Source organism: Monodon monoceros, unplaced genomic scaffold (assembly GCF_005190385.1).
Source record: "Monodon monoceros isolate NGI ecotype Baffin Bay Population unplaced genomic scaffold, NGI_Narwhal_1 Super_Scaffold_16, whole genome shotgun sequence".
Lineage (NCBI taxonomy): Eukaryota > Metazoa > Chordata > Mammalia > Artiodactyla > Monodontidae > Monodon > Monodon monoceros.
In genome coordinates, this window is record NW_021703772.1 from 13,480,107 (window position 1) to 13,498,796 (window position 18,690).

General features: G+C 43.9%; 1 protein-coding gene across 5 annotated transcripts in view; it reads left to right on the plus strand.

Annotated features, from left to right (window-relative positions):
• Positions 1 to 18,690, plus strand: part of DOCK10 (dedicator of cytokinesis 10) — a 280,897-nt gene that overhangs the window by 53,367 nt on the left and 208,840 nt on the right. Inside the window, exon 1 of one of the 5 annotated variants that reach the window (XM_029224644.1) lies at positions 11,574 to 12,397. The exons of 2 other annotated variants lie outside the window; for them this stretch is intronic. Coding sequence is in view for 1 of the 3 variants with exons in the window: in XM_029224645.1 (XP_029080478.1) it covers positions 17,152 to 17,313 (162 nt within the window). In the remaining 2 variants the exon portion in view is untranslated. Of the gene's footprint in view, positions 1 to 11,573; positions 12,398 to 16,743; positions 17,314 to 18,690 lie in introns of those variants that run through there. 2 more of the 5 variants (XM_029224645.1, XM_029224640.1) reach the window with 2 other exon arrangements.

The window sequence follows — 18,690 nt, forward strand, 5'->3', positions numbered from 1 at the left end:
TGCATCCGTCTGCATAAGTGGGATGCCTTCAAGAGGGGCACAGCAGTTCATGATTGAAACCCTTTTCCGCACTTTACTTCCCAAACGTCTTTTAACCATCCTTCATAATGCCGCTCAAATCTTTTAGCCTCTAAAGAAACCATACCTAACTGTCCTGGCCGAATTAACTGCCCCTCTCTGACCTTTCATAGTATTGGGTTGGCCAAAAAGTTCATTCGGGGTTTTCATCGGTTACAGGAAACTCCGAATGAACTTTTTGGCCAACCCAATACTTTGAATAAAACTCGATTTTAGGCGATTTGTTGTATACCGTTGCACACCTCTGGTAAGCCCTGCCCATGGCTTAGCAACATCCCCAGCACCTGTTCTTGCCTTCTCTATACCTATTGCTGAATACATATACTCTGAAAGATTGCCGAAACTACTACTATTATTACTTCTACTATTATTAGCTAACCAGTAACTTTAAAGCTAATCATTTAAAAATGCTGTTAAGACTCACAGACTTAGAGAACGAACTTATGGTTACCAGACGGGAAGGGTGGGTGGAAGAGATAGTTAGGCAGTTTGGGATTGACATGTACACACTGCCGTATTTAAAATGGATGGCAACCAAGGTCCTGTTGTGTAGCACAGGGGACTCTGCTCAATATTATGTAACAACCTAAATGGGAAAAGAATTTGAAAAAGAATAGATACATGTATATGTATAATTGAACCACTTTGCCTTACACGTGAAACTAACACAACATTGTTAATCAACTATACTCCAATATAAAATAAAAAGTGAAAAAAAATTTTTTAAATAAAAATGCTGATAAGATGCCACTTCTCATAATAATCTTTGCCTCCCCACTGTTGGCAGGAAACAGCACTAAACCGGTTCAGTAGGTTAACTCCTTCAATGCCAAATTAACACATCACTTTCTAGTAACTGCTTTTCTTTCTAGGAACAGCTAGAGCACTGTTCCGAAGCCCCTTTCTCTAAAAGAAATGCAGAGAGGCCATGGCTGGCACATGGACTCACATTCCAGTCCCTTGATCCTGCCCTACTTTTGGCAAAGACACCCTCCAGATGTTGTGACTGTGTTGAAATTCTGTTGGCCTCCTAGCAGAATTGGCGGTATTACTTTCCATGAGCTGTGGACAGGAAGTGCTCAAAACAAAACGGTTTAAAAGTGGGCTTGGTCACTCTAAAAAATACATCTATTTATTTTTTAAAGTGGGGAGGAGGAAAGAGGGGTTGCTAATCAATGGGTATGAAGTTCAGTTCTGTAAGATGAGTAGGTTCTCAAGATTTGCTGTACTACCTTGTGCCCATAGGTAACAATACTGTACTGTCCACTTAAACATTAATTAGAAGGGTAGATCTCATGTTGAGCGTTCTTACCAAAATAAAGAAAAAAGAAGAGAGAGGAGGAATAAAAGGAGGAATAAAGTGGGTTGTTTCTTGCTCTGTTAAAGCATTTACCTTTTGGTCTTCCATACACGGAAAGCACAATTCCATTAATGACTGTAATAAACAGAATATATATTTCCCAACACTAAGAGTTCCTCAGAGGTCGTGATTCTTTCCTTGTGTTTTTAGAAACCAGACCCACGAACCATTAGAAACTGCAGCAATGAGACTGAAGCGTGACCTGTGAAGCTAGTAATTGTGTGTGTGTGTATGTGTGTGTGTGTATAGCTTGAGTGATCCCAGGACTTTTTTATAAATAATAGGACATAATTTGTGTAGCTTCAGAAGACTCACCGTGCATCGGCTCCTTGGGGCCAGCAGTATTTTTGCATATAAATTGTATGATAGGAAAAGCCACATTCTCTTACCCTTTGATAGACCGAAGTTTTCTAAAGCAGGGTGCGTTCTGAAGAGCCATCAGAGGGAACTTGTTACATCACACATAATAAAGCTTTCAGCCCATCGCTGAGTTTTTCCAAGTACTTGGCATGCAATAAAATAAATTCTAATATTTACTCTGAGTATTGTCAGATTGTAACTATCAGGTTGGAGACCTGGGAAAAGTTGCTTCTTTGGGCTTAATTTTTCTCCTCTGAAATTACGGACATTACACCAGGCAGTGCTCATTTTAGGCTAGAGAATCCTAAACACCATCATGGTATTTACAGGTAAGCTTTTCCTAAGAGGAAATCATATTTTATTTGAGACTGACATCAGAATGTGAGCCCCGAAGGGCAAGAGCTCTCATGTCCGTGTTCACTGCTCTATCGCCTGAGCCTGGGACAGTGCCTGGCGCAGACTCACCTTTAGTAAATATTCATTAAATGGAGAAAACTTCTTCCTTTCCTTTCTTCCCTCCCTCCCTCCCTTCCTTTCTTCCCTCCCTCCCTCCCTTCCTTTCTTCTTTCCATGCTTATTAGGAAGGAAGGGAGGGAGGGAGGAAGGAAAGTTGACATATTAACACCTCATTAAGCTGAACCTGCTCCCTGGGATAGCCACGTGGAAGCAACCTTGAAGGTTTGCATGTGAAATTTCATGCTGTGAGCGATATTTCAAGAACAGTTTTGTAAGAGAAAAAGTACACTGAAGGATGTCAGCAATCTTTTTTCCATCTAGAAATCACATGGCTGGGCTGGCTGGTGACCCTTTGGTGAAGAGAGTTCGATGAAGTGGGTGCCGGGGGGTTAAGAAAGAATGGGGAAAGAGGAAGGAAAGAAATAGGGTCTTTAGATGATGCTTTGCAGTTGTTTGCCTGTGAGGGAAGGCGAGAGAGTGCGGTAGCCATAGAATTTTCAGGGTTGAAAGAGGTTTTTTTTAGTTTGTTTATATAATCTGTGGGAGAAGCTTTTATGCTGCCGACGGGAAGGAGCCAGTAGAGGGGGAGGGGAATGATGGACGGAGCAAGATGCTGGAGAGTGCGCAGAGATAGGCCTTGCTTCTGACGCTAGGGAGAATGTAGGCAGGGTGTGAGTAAACATTTTAAAAGAACAACAATAATACAAATAACACCAAGGTGCTGAGCCAAGTAAAACCAGATGCTTCCGAATGATTTTAGTAACTTGGTTTGCCACTTGTTCATTCATTTTCATTCATCTGCTCGTGCTGACTCACAGACAAGCAGTAAGAGAAGCAAAATATTAAGAAAATACATAGAAAACTTATAACTCGTGTAACATGTAACTCTAATTGGAAATTGGAAATAGATTGCCATTTATTTTTAGATTGCCATTTTTTTTTTTTTTTTTGCGGTACACGGGCCTCTCACTGTTGTGGCCTCTCCCGTTGCGGAGCACAGGCTCCGGACACGCAGGCTCAGCGACCATCATGGGCCCAGCCGCTCCGTGGCATGTGGGATCTTCCCGGACCGGGGCACGAACCCGTGTCCCCTGTCGGCAGGCAGTGTCCCAACCACTGCGCCACCAGGGAAGCCCTAGATTGCCATTTTTAAATCATCAATGTCTGGCTCTTGGAATACCATGAGATTGCAAGTAATAAGAACTAGAGCTGGGGTTGGGTGGCGCTAGGAATTGAAACATGCAGCTGTGTTCACAAGTCCCTGGGAGATCTGAGGGTACAGACCTTCACAGATTTTGGAACCTATACTGGGGGAAACACAGACAAGAGATAGCTGGAGAGACGCGTGTTTGTTCCACAGAATGTTGTCCATATCCCCAAGCCTACACACCCACATCCCTCTCTTCTGGAGCCCCCTTGGGTTCACCACTCTCTTTTGGACCCCGGTCTTGCCTCTGGGAATCTGTCTCCAGATCTAAAATCCTCTCATGGCTTTGGATCACATGGCATGTCTGGTAGTGACTCTTTTTGGACTCTACTCTGGTCCTCCTTGGCTTGCTGGGAGTTCTGGACTTCAATCCTCGGGCTCACTGTTCTTGAGATTAGCCACCTGTGTCATCAAGCCTGGGTTTCGCATGTATTCCCAGCACAGGCTGCTGTCTGATTCCTGGCCTCCTGGCCTCCGTCAGCAGCGCCTGTGAGCTGGACTTGTTGCCCGTTGCATGTGGATGACTGTGAAGAAGGAGACAGCAAAGGTTACCCCAAAGTCTGAGGAACAATGGCGCAGCCATTAAAACCAAGAGGACCACTACTACATATAAAATAAATAATCAACAAGGGCCTACTGTATAGTGCGGGGAACTCTACCCAACATTCTATAATAACCTACATGGAAAAACAATCTGAAATAGAATGGGTATATGTATATGTATAACTGATTCACTTTGCTGTACACCTGAAACCAACACACTGTGAATCAACTATACTCCAATATAAAGTAAAAAATAAAATTAAAAAAAAAAACCAGGACAGTTGCAAGGCAGAGGTGACTCAGAAACAAAGCCCAAAGGCAATGTTGAACTTGGCAGGGCACGGAATATCTAGATGGAAATGTGGAAATAGGCCTTCGGAGGGTTGGAGTAGATTTTGAAGGTAGAAGTGAGGATTTAGGGATCCCAGGTATAGAGGAGATCTGGTTCTTGGGAGGCCACATGAACGCTAAGTTGGAACTCTTTTCTTTCCTTCTCCTGCCCCTAAGCTCAGTCAGCATGATTAATGAAGCCTCAAACCTTGTTCCTACCCCTCCTCCAGCCTCATGTCTGGAGCCCACATCCCCTGCCAGCCTGAAATTTACTCTCCTTGCAAGCCAGCTACCTCCATGAAGAACCAACATCGAAAGCTGCTCAGCACTTATCGTCGTGTTGTTCAAACTGGACCCCTCGACCCTTAAGTCCTGCTCATGTTACTAACATTTATTGACACAATTATACCAAACACTCGCCTAAATGATTTCACATGGATTACCTTATCTGATTTTTTTTACCTTACTTGATTTTCATAGCAATCATACACATTAGAAATTATTACCAAGGTGACCGTGCATCCGATTTTGTCTGTGCATAGCCCCTATTTATGCCTAATGTCTTGGAGTCATTATTAATAGCACCCTCTAAAAGGGTCCTGGTTTGGACGGTCAATTATGTGGCCACTGTTACCACACTTACTTTCCTCAGTTTACAGATGAGACACCAAGACGTGAAGTCCCTTATCCATCATCACACTGATGATCCGTGGCTGAGCCAGGACTCGGACTCTGGCATCAGACCCCTCATGCCAGCCTGTAAACCACTGTGTTCTGATTCATGTTTACCGGTCCCCTTAAGTTTTGACGGATGCCTCGTCTTTAGGATTTATTTGCTGCTGATTTAGTTCTGATATTCTGTGTCGCACTGGGCAGCTTATCCTCTTTCGCCCCCATCCCCACCCCTGGTGACCACCAGGTCCCACTGCGTCTGACCCCCAGCTATAACGTGAGCTTTTACCATGTGGGGCTGGAATGGAGAGGAGAGAGATGGGGTGCTTGCTGGAGTGGGTAGAAGACTTAAGAGAAATTTATTTTAAGGGCTGGAAGATGTGAGCAGTTTGGTACAAAAGACTTGAGCAAGAATTTTATTGAAGGAGAAATGGCTAAGCCAAGTAATGGCCCAGCCTTTTATTTTGGACAACTTACCCATTGACCCAAATTATCCCACAATCAATTCCAGTGAAACAAATAGTATCAATCACAAAACTGGCTAAAAGGCCTAAGAACAACTACGCCACGTACAAGTGCACCTCATCTAAACAGACTTGGTTTTTGTCAAAATTGAATTTTGAAAATCATTAGTGTCCTTTTCATGCTAAAGCGAGTTGATGGCCACAGGTGTGAGCAATGCATACTTAAAAACCTTCCCTCATATGCAATACCTTTTCCTGAAAAAAGAAAAAAACACAAAAAAACTTTAAAATGCAGCCATGGTCACTTTCCACATCCTGAAAATGATGAATTTACTAAGATTCACACAGTTAACCATGTTTTCATCACCACTGTACCAACATCCACTTCCTGTCATAACTAAAAGTAGTATTCCAAGGGCCCTCCTGATCACACACCATCTCATCCAGAGTTTGTCACAGGTGGGTAGGTCCGCCTTTGCACGGAAATAGGTAGAAATCTGAAACCACGGCTGTACATCAGTACCAGGTGATGGGACCTTGCAGCACCGTTCCAAAACAGCTGTTAACATATCACGTATGTACTTTTACATGCATTATCTCTATTAATTCTCACAGCAGTCCTCTGAGGTGGGTCTGAAAGTGAAGAAGAGTCACGTGAGTTGCTGAAGATTTTCAAGCTAGGAAGACACAGACCTGACTTTCAAAACCAGGCTGGAGTTCTGCAGAGTCCTCCATGCCCAGCACATATACTAGACAGTACTGCCTCTGATGACAAGGTTCAACTTGCTTCTTTTTTTTTTTTTTTTTTTTGCGGTACGCGGGCCTCTCGCTGTTATGGCCTCTCCTATTGCGGAGCACAGGCTCCGGACGCGCAGGCACAGCGGCCATGGCTCACGGGCCCAGCCGCTCCGCGGCACGTGGGATCTTCCCGGACCGGGGCACGAACCCGTGTCCCCTGCATCGGCAGGCGGACTCTCAACCACTGCGCCACCAGGGAAGCCCTAAACTTGCTTCTTAAGCTTATAGCCCCATTACCTCCTACAAAGGTGGTCATAATATAAATTGTTAGGCTATTCCTTTCCAAATAAATTTGATATATTAAATGAATTACAAAGTGATCTGAAACGCTACGTCCTTATTCATAGATGTGTAGTGATAGACTACTTTAAAAGCCAAAATATGTTCATCGGAAATTTGTTCTCTTCATCCCTTGGTTGGGTGCACATTAAATCTTTATTAAGATTTGCACTGAGACATCTGGCATTGCCTTTGAGGAATGTAATAGAATCCTATCCTGATCACACATATACTTCTAAAGACCTAAGGGCACAGGCAGTTGAATTTGGGAAATCCTTGTATGGCCAGGTTTCAGGGTTTTTCAGAGTAGAAGCATAGCAGCGTGGAGGCTGGGAGCTCAGCCTCACAGAATCCAGCAGCCCTGAGGAAAATCGCCATTGGCTCTGCAGCTTTGTTCGCTGGCAGCTTAGCCACCTGCTGGGCTGCTTCAGGCTCCAATAAGGACTGTGTAGTCTAGGCTGATGTTAAGCTGGCCACAGGCTGGGCAGGGCTTTTGTAGCCCCCTCCTCAGTGCAGGGCAGGGCTCCTGTGTCCTCCTTGGGTAGGGGTCATAGTGGGCGAAGGGGAGGGAGGGAGAGACTTTCCCGTAGTCAGAATTCAGTTCCCTGAAATGTGTCTTCCTCCTGTTCCTTTCTGCTCCTGAATAGAAAACAGGATGACAATACTTTGCCTAAAGGGTAAACATTAACATCCTGTATTCTGTCTTGCATTCTTCTCTTCTAAAATGCTGGGAGCCTAGAAATTTCTCCTACTAGGGGAGGTTTTCTGTTTCTCCATGACTCCTAATGTCGCCCAGCAGTGAGAGGCACACTGCCTCACTGGGTGTGTAGCTGTCAACTCAGAAAGTCCCCGAGTTGAGTTCATAAATAGCAAAGGCTCTCTATTTATTGAGTCCTTACTCCGTCCCGGGCACGGTGTTGAGCGTGTTAAGTACTTCATTTGGATTATCTCAGTTACTCCTTCTCATCGTATAAGGTAGGGGTACACTGTCATCACCCCCATTGCACTGCAATGGAAACGAAGATCAAAAGGTTGTTTGCTCAGGGCTTCCCTGGTGGCGCAGTGGTTTAATGTCCGCCTGCTGATGCAGGGGACGCGGGTTCGTGCCCCGGTCCAGGAAGATCCCACATGCCGCGGAGCGGCTGGGCCCGTGAGCCATGGCCGCTGAGCCTGCGCGTCCGGAGCCTGTGCTCCGCAATGGGAAAGGCCATGACAGTGAGAGGTCTGCGTACCGCAAAAAAAAAAAAAAAAAAAAAAAGTTGTTTGCTCAGGGTCACAAATACAGGTAGTGACAAGCTCAGATCTGTGGGACACCAAAAGGATCAACCTCTGGAGGAAAGCCAACGAGTCTTAACCGTTACCGTACCATCATCCTGCTTCCACTCCATAGGGTGTTGCTGTGTACCTATTAGAGCGCATTGTGGTGAAGATTCTGGCTATTGGGCTGGATCAGGGAAGGGAGCAGGTAGGATAAAGTCCTGCTGGCTTCTGACTTGGCAAACGACTTGATCACCAAAAAAAGGAAATGCATTTAGTTGGACCCCCATCCACTACATCAGTTCCAATGTTTTCCTCTTCCCCCTCACTCTTCAGAGTGCTTTTACCTCTTTTTCAACATTGTTTGTGATTCACTGTAGCCTTTAAAAAAAATACTGGCAGGGGGAATGTGGGAGATACCAGCAACAACTTTTTCTGTCTCCCCCTCTTTTGTTTGTATGTTTACATGTGACTGACCCCAAAGCCCAGACATGTGTTATTGGTCTTTGTGAATCCGCAGTTGGAGAAAGCTTTTAGACCCTAGACCTAGAAGGAACCTGAGCTTATCTATTCTAACTCTCTAACTTTATGGACAAGCAAACTTAGATCCAGAGAGAGAGAAGTAACAAGGACTGTCTGAAGTCTTAATTAGTGTTGGAGCCCAAACCCCATCCACTGCTGTGGCCATCACATCCCACTGGAATGCAGGGTACCAAGTCACCCTGCAGAACTGCAGTAGCTTCATTTGTCAGTAGCAGCAACCAGAGATAATAGGAACACAAACTTGAAGAATCCACATCCTGTAGTTTAGGGTTTAAAGAGAAGCTGAACATTATCTTATCAAGTTAATCTTTTGAATATAGCTCCGCCCCTCCCTCTCCTACTGGGTTTAAACCTTGCTTTGTCCTCCTTTCCTTTCAACAGCCTGAGCTGGGTGCTTTGCACCAATTCTAAAATTATATGTTGGGCTGCTCCCCTGAGTCCTGGCAAAGAATGCAGAGTTGAGATTTGCTCAGGTTGACACGATCCTTTTCAGCTCTTGAATTGGTTTGGAAAGCACATTTGTAAATGACTTAAAAGACTGCCATTTTCATGTTTGGAAAGCAATTCATGATTTATTGTAAATGAGGTTTAACTTGGAATGTTTAGGACGTGGGTGGCTAATTCCGGCCACAACTCAAAGGGGTAAGAAATGAACACAGAAAATAAAATAGAACAAGTACTGAAAGTACAGTTAATAGCTCATTGATCCAGCCTCAGCTGAGAACATTTTTTACATAGCTAACTTGTGAAGATCACAAAATTGACCCCATTTAATCATAAACTTTTAAAAACTAAAAACAGTCTCTGGTGGAAGTTTATCTCGAATGTTTCACAGGTTTCTCTTCCTTCTGAAGCTGTCGCCCCTGGACATAATTTGACTTTTCCTGATGCATCAGTGTCATTATCGTGAGCTCTCATTATTGCCCTGGACTAGAACACTGTACAGTTTACGACCTTTATGATGTTTATAGTCCCAGATGCTAGGGATACTGATTTCCTTTACTTTTGTCAGTCTATTTTGTCAGCCCTTCCTTTTGTGGGTGCTTGTACCTTTAAGTTAGTTGGACTCAGGCAACTAGGTGGTGTAAAGGAGCCAAGGAAGCTTCCTGCCTCACCTCACTCTTGACCTTGCCAATTCATTCTAGTGCCAAGGCTCTCTCTTATGTTTGTGTGTTTACATGTGACTGTATTAGCGTTGAACCTTGACTTACAGGACTGTTACTTACCCTCTTTGGCACTTTCTTGGAATAATAATGATAATAAACATAATAGTTTTATTAATAATGCAGGTAAAAGAGTGATAAAATCTGCCATCTATGCCAGTGTTTCCTACATAGCATGTCTTTTGTTCTAATAACTCTGCAAAAGAGGTCATCGTAGTTCCGTTGTAGAATTGAGGAAAATAAGGTTCAGAGGATTCAAACCTCGAATCACTTCCCAGGTACCAAGCTAGAACCATGAACCCTCATCTCTGCCCCAGATACACAGTCCGCACCCCCATCTAGTGGCGTGGGTCCCGGTAGCCCGCTGGTTTAATTGCTGGGGCCACCGCAACCCTCTGAAGAAGCTAGAGGCTGTCAGCACTCCATTCCTCAACAGGGACATCCTTCCAGTTCTAAGTGGCTCGGCCCTGTTCCCACCGGACCAAGGCAAGTCAGAATTATAGTGCTTCTGGTCAAAGGCTGTTGCAAGCTTAGTTCAGCAGCCTCTTTGGAATCCTGTCGAAGGTGGCTGTAAATGGTAAATGTACAAAGACCCCCTCCTCTAAACCACTCCTGTAACCTTCCCAGATTAATGAATCGGGTGCTGTCTCTTTCTGGCCCTGCAGAGGCTGTTTCTCTTGCTTCCCGGGGCTTGGCTGTGATCAGAATAGTTGAGGTTGCAAAATGAGTGCCCTCTGGGTAAGTGAGGTATTATTATATTATTTCAAATGTGTTTATTCATGGAAAAGCACTGGGAAGGGGTTATGGAACTTGTCTCATGTTACCATGGGAGCTAACTTCAAAGCACGGAGGAGGCATGCCCAATACCCTCGTTCCTCCATCACACAGGGAACATCGTGTGTTACTCAACAAGGAAGAGTCCAGAGATTTTTTAAAAATACCACTTGTAAAAGGGACAGGGAAAAAGCAAGCAATGTTTGAAATCCTTAGATCTTCTCTCTTCTAGTAATAACTAACTCGCATGTATTGAATGCTTACTTACCATGAGTCTGGCACTGTGCCAGGCACTGACATGGCCATTAGATCCTCCTGAGTACTCATTCATTTAACAGATGAGGAAACTGAGGTTTAAAATGTTTGCTTTAAGTCACAAAGGTAGCAAGCATCTCAACAGGGATTTAAATTTGGCAGTCTGCTTCCTGAGCCTTTGTCTTACTGCAACACTATACCATCTTCTACTAAGAATAAGAAAGATTTATTCTGACCTGACAAGAGTTCAGTCAAACATAGAAGCCTGAGAAATGTAAGGTATGATATTAATGGAACATTGACGTTATCCACACATTCTGCAGGAGGCTGCGGAGGAGGAAGCCACCCCAGAGAGGGATGAAGGATAATTTTCTGATGCATCTAAATGTACCAACCAAAGAGTACTCTGCTTTTAAGCCGGACTGGTGCCAAAAGGAGGGAAATGAAGACAAAGAAGAGCTTGGCAGCAGCACCTGGATTTCTTAAATGAACGAACAGTCTGCCTGTTTCCAAAGTGATTAATTAATTGTACAACTCAATAAATGTCGGCGCGTGCGAAAGATGCCTGTAAAGAGGAGGCCACTATAATTAAGTGAAAATGAAGAGAGAGAAGCTGAAAGAAGAGAACTTTACAAATCACAGATGGGGAAAAAGAGGTCATGGTTACTATCAAAATAGACAAGTCCCAAGCTCTTGAGTAGAAGTAGCACCAGGAGAGGCAAAGATGCAAGTTGATAAAGAGCCACTGGGCCTCAGGGAGAATCACTTCGCTGGGTTGTATTTTCCACTTTTTAGCTAAGAAAGCACTGATCGACTCCCTCCTATCCATTTAATTGAGTTTATATACCTGAGGGGACTTACCCATCTGGAAATAGACAAGTTAAAAGATTCATTCTAATCCCTGCCCTGGGAAAGTGGCCAGGTCTGTGACCTGGTTTTACTCAGCTTGGGGTTAAAGCCCCAGTTGCTTTTTTTTTTTTTTTTTTTTTTTTTTTGCGCTACGCGGGCCTCTCACTGCTGTGGCCTCTCCCGTTGCGGAGCACAGGCTCCGGACACGCAGGCTCAGAGGCCATGGCTCACGGGCCCAGCCGCTCCGCGGCATGTGGGATCTTCCCGGACCGGGGCATGAACCCGTGTCCCCTGCATCGGCAGGTGGACTCTCAACCGCTGCGCCACCAGGGAAGCCCGCCCCAGTTGCTTTTAATCTATGAGAGTTCTCCTCCTTTGGGGTCACTTTCACTTGGGAACAATTGCTGAGCCTCTGGAAAATTTACAAAGCAGCCCAGCAGGATTCAGACCTTGAGGGCGATAATGATGAGGAAGAAGAGGGGGAGTTTGTTTTCGTTACATATTGATTGATTGATTCACTCCATGAAGCACTGAGTTCCCATGGAAAGGATGTGCTCCAACTTAAAGAAGTGGATGGAAGTTTCTACCTTGATCTCCAGTTTCTTTCCATCATACAACTCTGTATAGAATAGTGCTGGTGGTGAAGGAGGGGGCAACAAAGACTGGGGGCAGTTCCACTCCACCAATTTCATAGTCCCCACCAAATTCTCATGCTGGCCCAGAAAAGCAGGTGGCTGGTTCCCTGTGAACAGCAAGGTGTTCAGGCTGTCAGCTTCCAATGGATTCCAGGGGGAGTGGCAGCAGGCTTCTTCCTGGAGCCATGTCCAGGCTCAAAGGGTGTCCTAGGGTGATGGCTTCATTCTTGTTGGACCCAAAGTAGCCTCTTGGGGCATTTCGGTGTTAACCAGCATCTTTGTATGTAAGGACAGATGTTGCATCAAGGAGTCACAAAGCAAGCCAATCACGATTCCATATTCGAACTGTGTGCTTTCAGAGCCAGTTTCGACAGGTGAGTCATTTCTGCCAATGAATGCTTCACATAGTGAACACAGCACATCTTTTTAAAAATTATCTTATCAAATTCATTACATTTTCAAATGAAATTTAAATTATCACCCCAAACAGCTTGCTAACACTACTAGCCGCCTTCTGAAACTGTGATCCAAGGAAACATCACAAATTTTCCTCTGAAGGACAGACCGGCTCTCACAGGGGATGTTCCGGGGTTGCATCCCTACACTTTGCCATTTGCCAAATGTTTTCCTGGTATAAATCCACCTTTGGAAGATAAAAGGTTTACTTGGCATATATTTGGCTTTCAGAATTGGTTTTAAAAAGCTCAGACCCTGTGGCCACACCAGCTCAATTCAAATTCTGGCTCTGCCACTTAAATAGCTGTGAGTCTAGGAGGAAGTCACTTAATTTCTCTGTGCCTCGGTTTCCTCAACTGTAAAATGGGGGTGATCAGAGCACGACCTCATAATGGAGATGTAAATGAATCAGTATGTGTAAATATTAAGTAGAACTGTGCCTGGCACATAAGAAGTGCTATGGAAGGGCTTGCTGTATTATAAGTTTCATTATTGTTATTATTATTATTCACTGAGCATCTACCGCATGGTTACACAGGGCCTATAGTGAATGAAGCACAATCCCAGCTCTTACAGAGAGGGGACGACAGCTCTTAAAAATGAAATCCATCGGAATGTAATTTCAGCTTACGTGTTAGGAAAGAAGCCCACAGGGTGCAGTGATAGGACTGCGCTTCCTGATTACCTCGGGCTGTGAGACGAGGTCTGTCAGGGGAGGCTTCTAGGGGGCAGTGTCATGTTTAAGCCGAACCTGGAGGCTTTGGGGAGGAGACCAAGCTTTCACCCTCCCCATCAGCACAGGTAGTCTCACACTTGCTCAGTGAATGATGATTACGGGCCAGGCTCTCTATTGGTCTTTTTATTTATTTATTTGGTTGCACCGGGTCTTAATTGCGGCAGGCAGGCTCCTTAGTTGCAGCTCGCCGGCTCCTTAGTTGTGGCATAGCGAACTCGTAGTTGCAGCGTGCATGTGGGATCTAGTTCCCTGAGCAGGGATCGAACCCAGGCCCCCTGCTTTGGGAGCGCAGAGTCTTAACCACTGCGTCATGGGGAAGTCCCTCTGTACCGGTCTTTTCAGGTACTCTCCTCCCGCCGACATCCTGACAGGTGTAAAGGATTATCTCCATGTTACAGCGGATACTCTCAAGGCTCAGAGAGGTTAAACGACTTGCTCGAGATCACACAGCTTATGGGTGGCAGAGCCTCGACTGAGCAGGAGTGTGTCTGATTCTGCAGCTCACTGGGAGCCTTTCTACTGCCTTCTGCTGCCGCCTCTTCCTCCAGGATGCCACCGGGATCAGTTAGACTTGAACCGTGTGGCTCAGTACATATACTGTCAGTTCCTCTATGAATAAATCCAAATATAAGGAGGGTTCTACTTAGTTTCGGTAGCCTGAGTGCTCTGCCCTCCAGCTCTGGGAACAGGGAGAAAAGTCCTAGAGGCCCCCTTCTTCACTAGGTTCAGGCTGTTACCTGACTCTCAGCTCTCAAACTGACAGGTGTGCCCATTGCCATCTTTTCTTCAGAGTGTGTGTGAGCCAGGCGGGCAGGCTGTAGACATGCCCGCCTCCACCGGCCAAGGGGAGCTGACACCTGGGCTACTTATTCTGGAATCATTTGCTCTTCTGCAGAGAGCTACTGTGCTCTAAAGTTCTGTCTGCTGGGGTGAGGGGTAGGGTCCACTAGCTACTCTCTCACACCCAGTGCCTACTTTCCTCGAGCTTGGAGGGCCCCTCCAGGGCTCTGTTGAAAACTGTGGCTCCTCTTTGCACGGCCTTCTCCCGCCCTGGAAGTTGTTATTCATCCTTCATTTTTGGTTATTGATCAATGTGACCATATTCACTTTTCATCTTTCAGAGAAACTCTGAAAACTCATCTGCTCGAAGATCCATCCCGCCCCCAACTTTCCCACTGTCATTAATATATTCCCTTCTATGCCGCTCTGTTGTCATTTCACTTGGACTTTGGAAAGAAGGGAAGGAAACATATGTACTTCATTTCTCAATTACAGTACTTGCCTCTGAGTGTATGTTTTCTAAGATAATGTACTGCTGTCAGCAATAGTGTTCGGTGCACATTTAATGCTTGAAGGCCAAATTAATGATTCATTTTATTAGTACTTCAAAGAAAATGGCAGACACCTGTGGGGAGTTGATTCTTCCTTTTTTACTATTTCCTGTGTGTCAACATCTATGCCAAATGTGAGGGAAAAAAGGTCCCTTATGTCTGTGGGTTGATTTCTATCTCTTCCCCCACCCTACCGCACCTCCAGCTTAATTTACTATTTCAAACTTAGAGCTCAGAATCCGATCCCTTTCTTGCAGTTTTGCTGCACGTTTGAAAATTTTCATAAAACGCTGGACTGTATGTCCAGCTATTATTCTCTGATTTTCATCCTTCCGGTCTCTTGTCCATTGGGTAACTGTAGTGTGTAATGAATTCACAAGAAACTAATTCTTGGAGGTTGCCTTTCCTTGATGATGGAAGTTGAGAGAGCGAGAGAGAGAGAGAGAGAGAGAGAGAGAGAGAGAGAGAGAGAATTTTGAGACTCTGTCCATAATAGCAGTCCATCAATAACAGGGATGAATTCCTCAGAGGCAGAACAGGGATCGATGAATAAAGCAGGACTCTAATAGCTAGAAAGCACATCGCTTTTTTCCCCCAAGACTTTGTCATCTGCCAAAACATCTGACTCCAAAAGCCACCCTAGAGGTTAGCCAGACTTAGCGAGAGGTGGCTAGAAAGGAATTTGGGATCAAACTGCCTCTTCCCTGCCAAGCCCATGGTGTGCAACTGAGGGATCCACCTTCCCTTTCCTGTTCCCCACAGGAGTTGCTGGAGTGTTCAAGCACCTCCAGTCAGTGTCTTGCTGCATTCGAGCTGTTCGGTCATGAGCAGATGACCAGAACCCGAGAGAATGATTGGAGAGTGATAGGTCATGGAGTATGGGAGTGGGTGGACAGGGTGAGCACCGACATCCAGGGAGCCCCGAGGAGCAATCCTATTTGAAAAGACACATTCATAATCATGGAAACCCACTCCATGCTTTGTCTGTGGTGGACACCATTTATATAGATATTCAATACACAAGCCAGACAGGCTAAATTGTAACCTCTCTTCTGTAAATGCCCTAGTTGTTTGGAGTAAAAAAAATGGTTTAGATTAGCACCCGGGCACTCTGACAAAGGTCCGGAGGGAGTTCAGGGACTTGCCAGCATCATTAGCATTTTTTTCTTCTTTTTCCAGCCGCACTAAAATATGTTTGCTCAAAACATAGGGAGATGAAAAACTACTGGTAGCCAGTGCCTCTTAAAAGAAAAAAAAAATTGTTTTACTTCTCTGGCAAACATACCAATTAAAACGAGGCTGTGTTGTGACAGATTATGGAGCAATTAATGCCTAATTGAGCCTTCTGCTAGATGCTTCTGTGAAAGCCACTTTACTGGGGCACACCTTAGAGCAAAACAAACCTCCAAACTTCCTGCAACACCCTCTGCTCTGCGGAGCCCAGAAACCAAAGAAAACATTTTTGAATCTCCAAGAGTTACACCAAAAGGATTAGCTAAACGGAAAGATCTCGACATTGAAAAATCCTACCAGGGATTTCATAGTTTCTTCATTTGTAAGCAAAATCTATTTTCCACAAGATATTTTTGGTGCAAGCATCCCCTGCTGTCCTATTCTCTTAGAGTATACCATTAGATCTTGAGGCCATTCCAGGCAGGTCACGTGACTTGTAAGCATCTCTCCGGTTCCCTCCTAAGTGACTAGTCTCACAGGAGTCAGGGAGTACTAGACTCTTAACTACCAAAGACCTCAAAGTCCTTCCTGAAGCCTTGAATTCTTATTGATAGGATGTGAAAATGCTGTACAGCTGCTTTTTCGAAGAGGTCAGTTCGGTGGAGCTCCCTGCCTGACCTCAGTAATAGAGATATTTTCAGCCCTGCGAGCCGCCTGTGTAAATATAAAAATGTATTAGGCTGCAGAACTGCATGTGTGGGAACAGAACAAGCATGCTATTGAGAGGAAATCACAGGGGGAACACTGGTGTCACTCACATGGGTTTGGTTAATGCGTGCACACTTTCGATAAATCGTTTTGATTCAGCGGACTGCGTGTTTCAGATGAGCCCATTTCATTTCTGGAACTTATGAGCTCTGATCAGTAAAACCCCAGTCACTTAGTAAGGTGTCTAATAAAGTTTACTTCTGGAAGTTTTAACATTTGAAAACAATCATGTCATTCTTTGTATGACACTCATCTGCCTTAAAAAAAAATGTTAGTGTGAAGTCAATTTTTCAGTTGTTTAATGTGAAAAAGAGTGATTTGTTTAAGTGTCTGAGAGGGAAAGATATATTTATTCCGACCTCTGAAACTAGAATCGAAGAGAATCACTGTAATGAACAGGAAACATGCTCTTGAAATGAACTGAGCAATGCTCTCGGAGCGAAATGCTCTAATATCCCTGAGTGTGTTCAGTTTCAGTGGATCAAATCTTTCCCATCTCTGCATCCAAGCTATTTGGCAGTGATCAGATGATCAGAGCTCAAGGAAGTGATTGGAGAGTGAGCTCGCTGCAGCTGCAATGTAGGCTGTTTTCAGGGACAAGGAGCCACTGTTTTCAAACATAGCATCAACATAGAAGTTATTTTGTGGGCTCCAGGATGCAGCGATGGGCTGCACTGCCAGCATTGTTCTGCTTCAGGCTTTTCGTTCCGTGGTCCAGAGGAGCTGTCCACACATCTGTAGACGACGCCAGGAGGAACCATCCCATGAAATTTTGCCTCTGGAAAGTGACGATGAAATGAGTAGACCCAGAACCCTCATCATAATGGTATGGTATCTGTGGTAAAGCAGCCTCCGTTGATTAAACTGTTATTATAGAAATGAGGTTGCCGTTCGAGGTTTGGGTTTTCAGCTTTAGATAAAGAAATGTGTGACCTAGAGTTTACTACTGTGCTTTCCTGTTTGGGGAACATCTTTCAAAATTGTTTCATGTATTATTCAGAGAACTGGTTTTCTTTCTCTTAGATCTGTCCTGAAAATGTGCAGTTTATTGGTCTATGAGAAACTGTCTTCTGCCTAACATTTTGTATGCTGTTATTAACTTTTGTGCAGAAACAGAAAATTTGGAAGTCTTGTTTAATTAAGTGGATTTTATTTTATAACTCAAATTTGAAAGTAGAGCCCCAGATAGATATTTTTATATCACATGTAACCCATCGAGTTGTGTAAATGTTGGTAGTTAGATCTCTAACTTCAAAGTATTTGAGGCCTTTATTTCCGATGCTGCTATGGAAATGCCTTTCCAAAATGCTTAACTTACACATAAAATCAGAATGAAGTTTTTGAGAATTTTGTGGAATGCATGGTGTTTTAATTAGAAAGCTGTTTCTTGCCACTTGTCAAATTACATTTTTGTCTGTGCTTTAATTATAATAGTGTTACTCCTTCTTTGTGTGTCTGTTTGATCAGCAAGAATAAAGTAGAGGTTAGTCTTTCCTTACTTTAGGTTCAGGGAGAGATTTGCCTAGTCACTGAAATTCAATGCTGGGACGGAAGTAGTGTGCTAAAGTTTCCAAAATTGGGGAGGCGTTGAAGTCTGCGTGGTTTCAGCACAATCGACTTTTTTCTCTTAGATTTCAATGTTCAGATATCAAGGATGCAGTAAATAATGAATGATAAATACCTGTTACACTAAAAGTTTTTAAATGAAGGTCATTTGGCTTGGGCTGTGCCTTTGAGTGACAGAATACTAAGCTATAACATTCTATGCCAATTTCTCCAACAAATCAATATCTGGTTTTCAAAAGGGCAAGACTGTTCTTCAACTGTTGGGCTATGATAATCTCTAAGATCATCTAAGATGATCTCTAAGATCATCATTAGTGGGAATATTTTCATACTCATTTTCCCATAAGTTTTCACAAATTAAATTTAAAAGGATTTGACACATTTGTGCTCCAAGTTTAACTCTTAATAGCAGTAACACATTCTATAGCTATGTGTGTTACTCATGCCAGCTCAGTCATTAAAACAGTCAGTTTTCCTAATTTTACTAATTAGACTATAAAATTTTGCAGCTAGAAATTTGCCCCTAAAACTGTATTTCAAAGTAATTGAGAAATAAAAAATAATAAATTCACTTAATAACAATGCCCTGTTCTTTTTCAAAGATCCTTTTAATTCATATGATACCTTTACTGACATT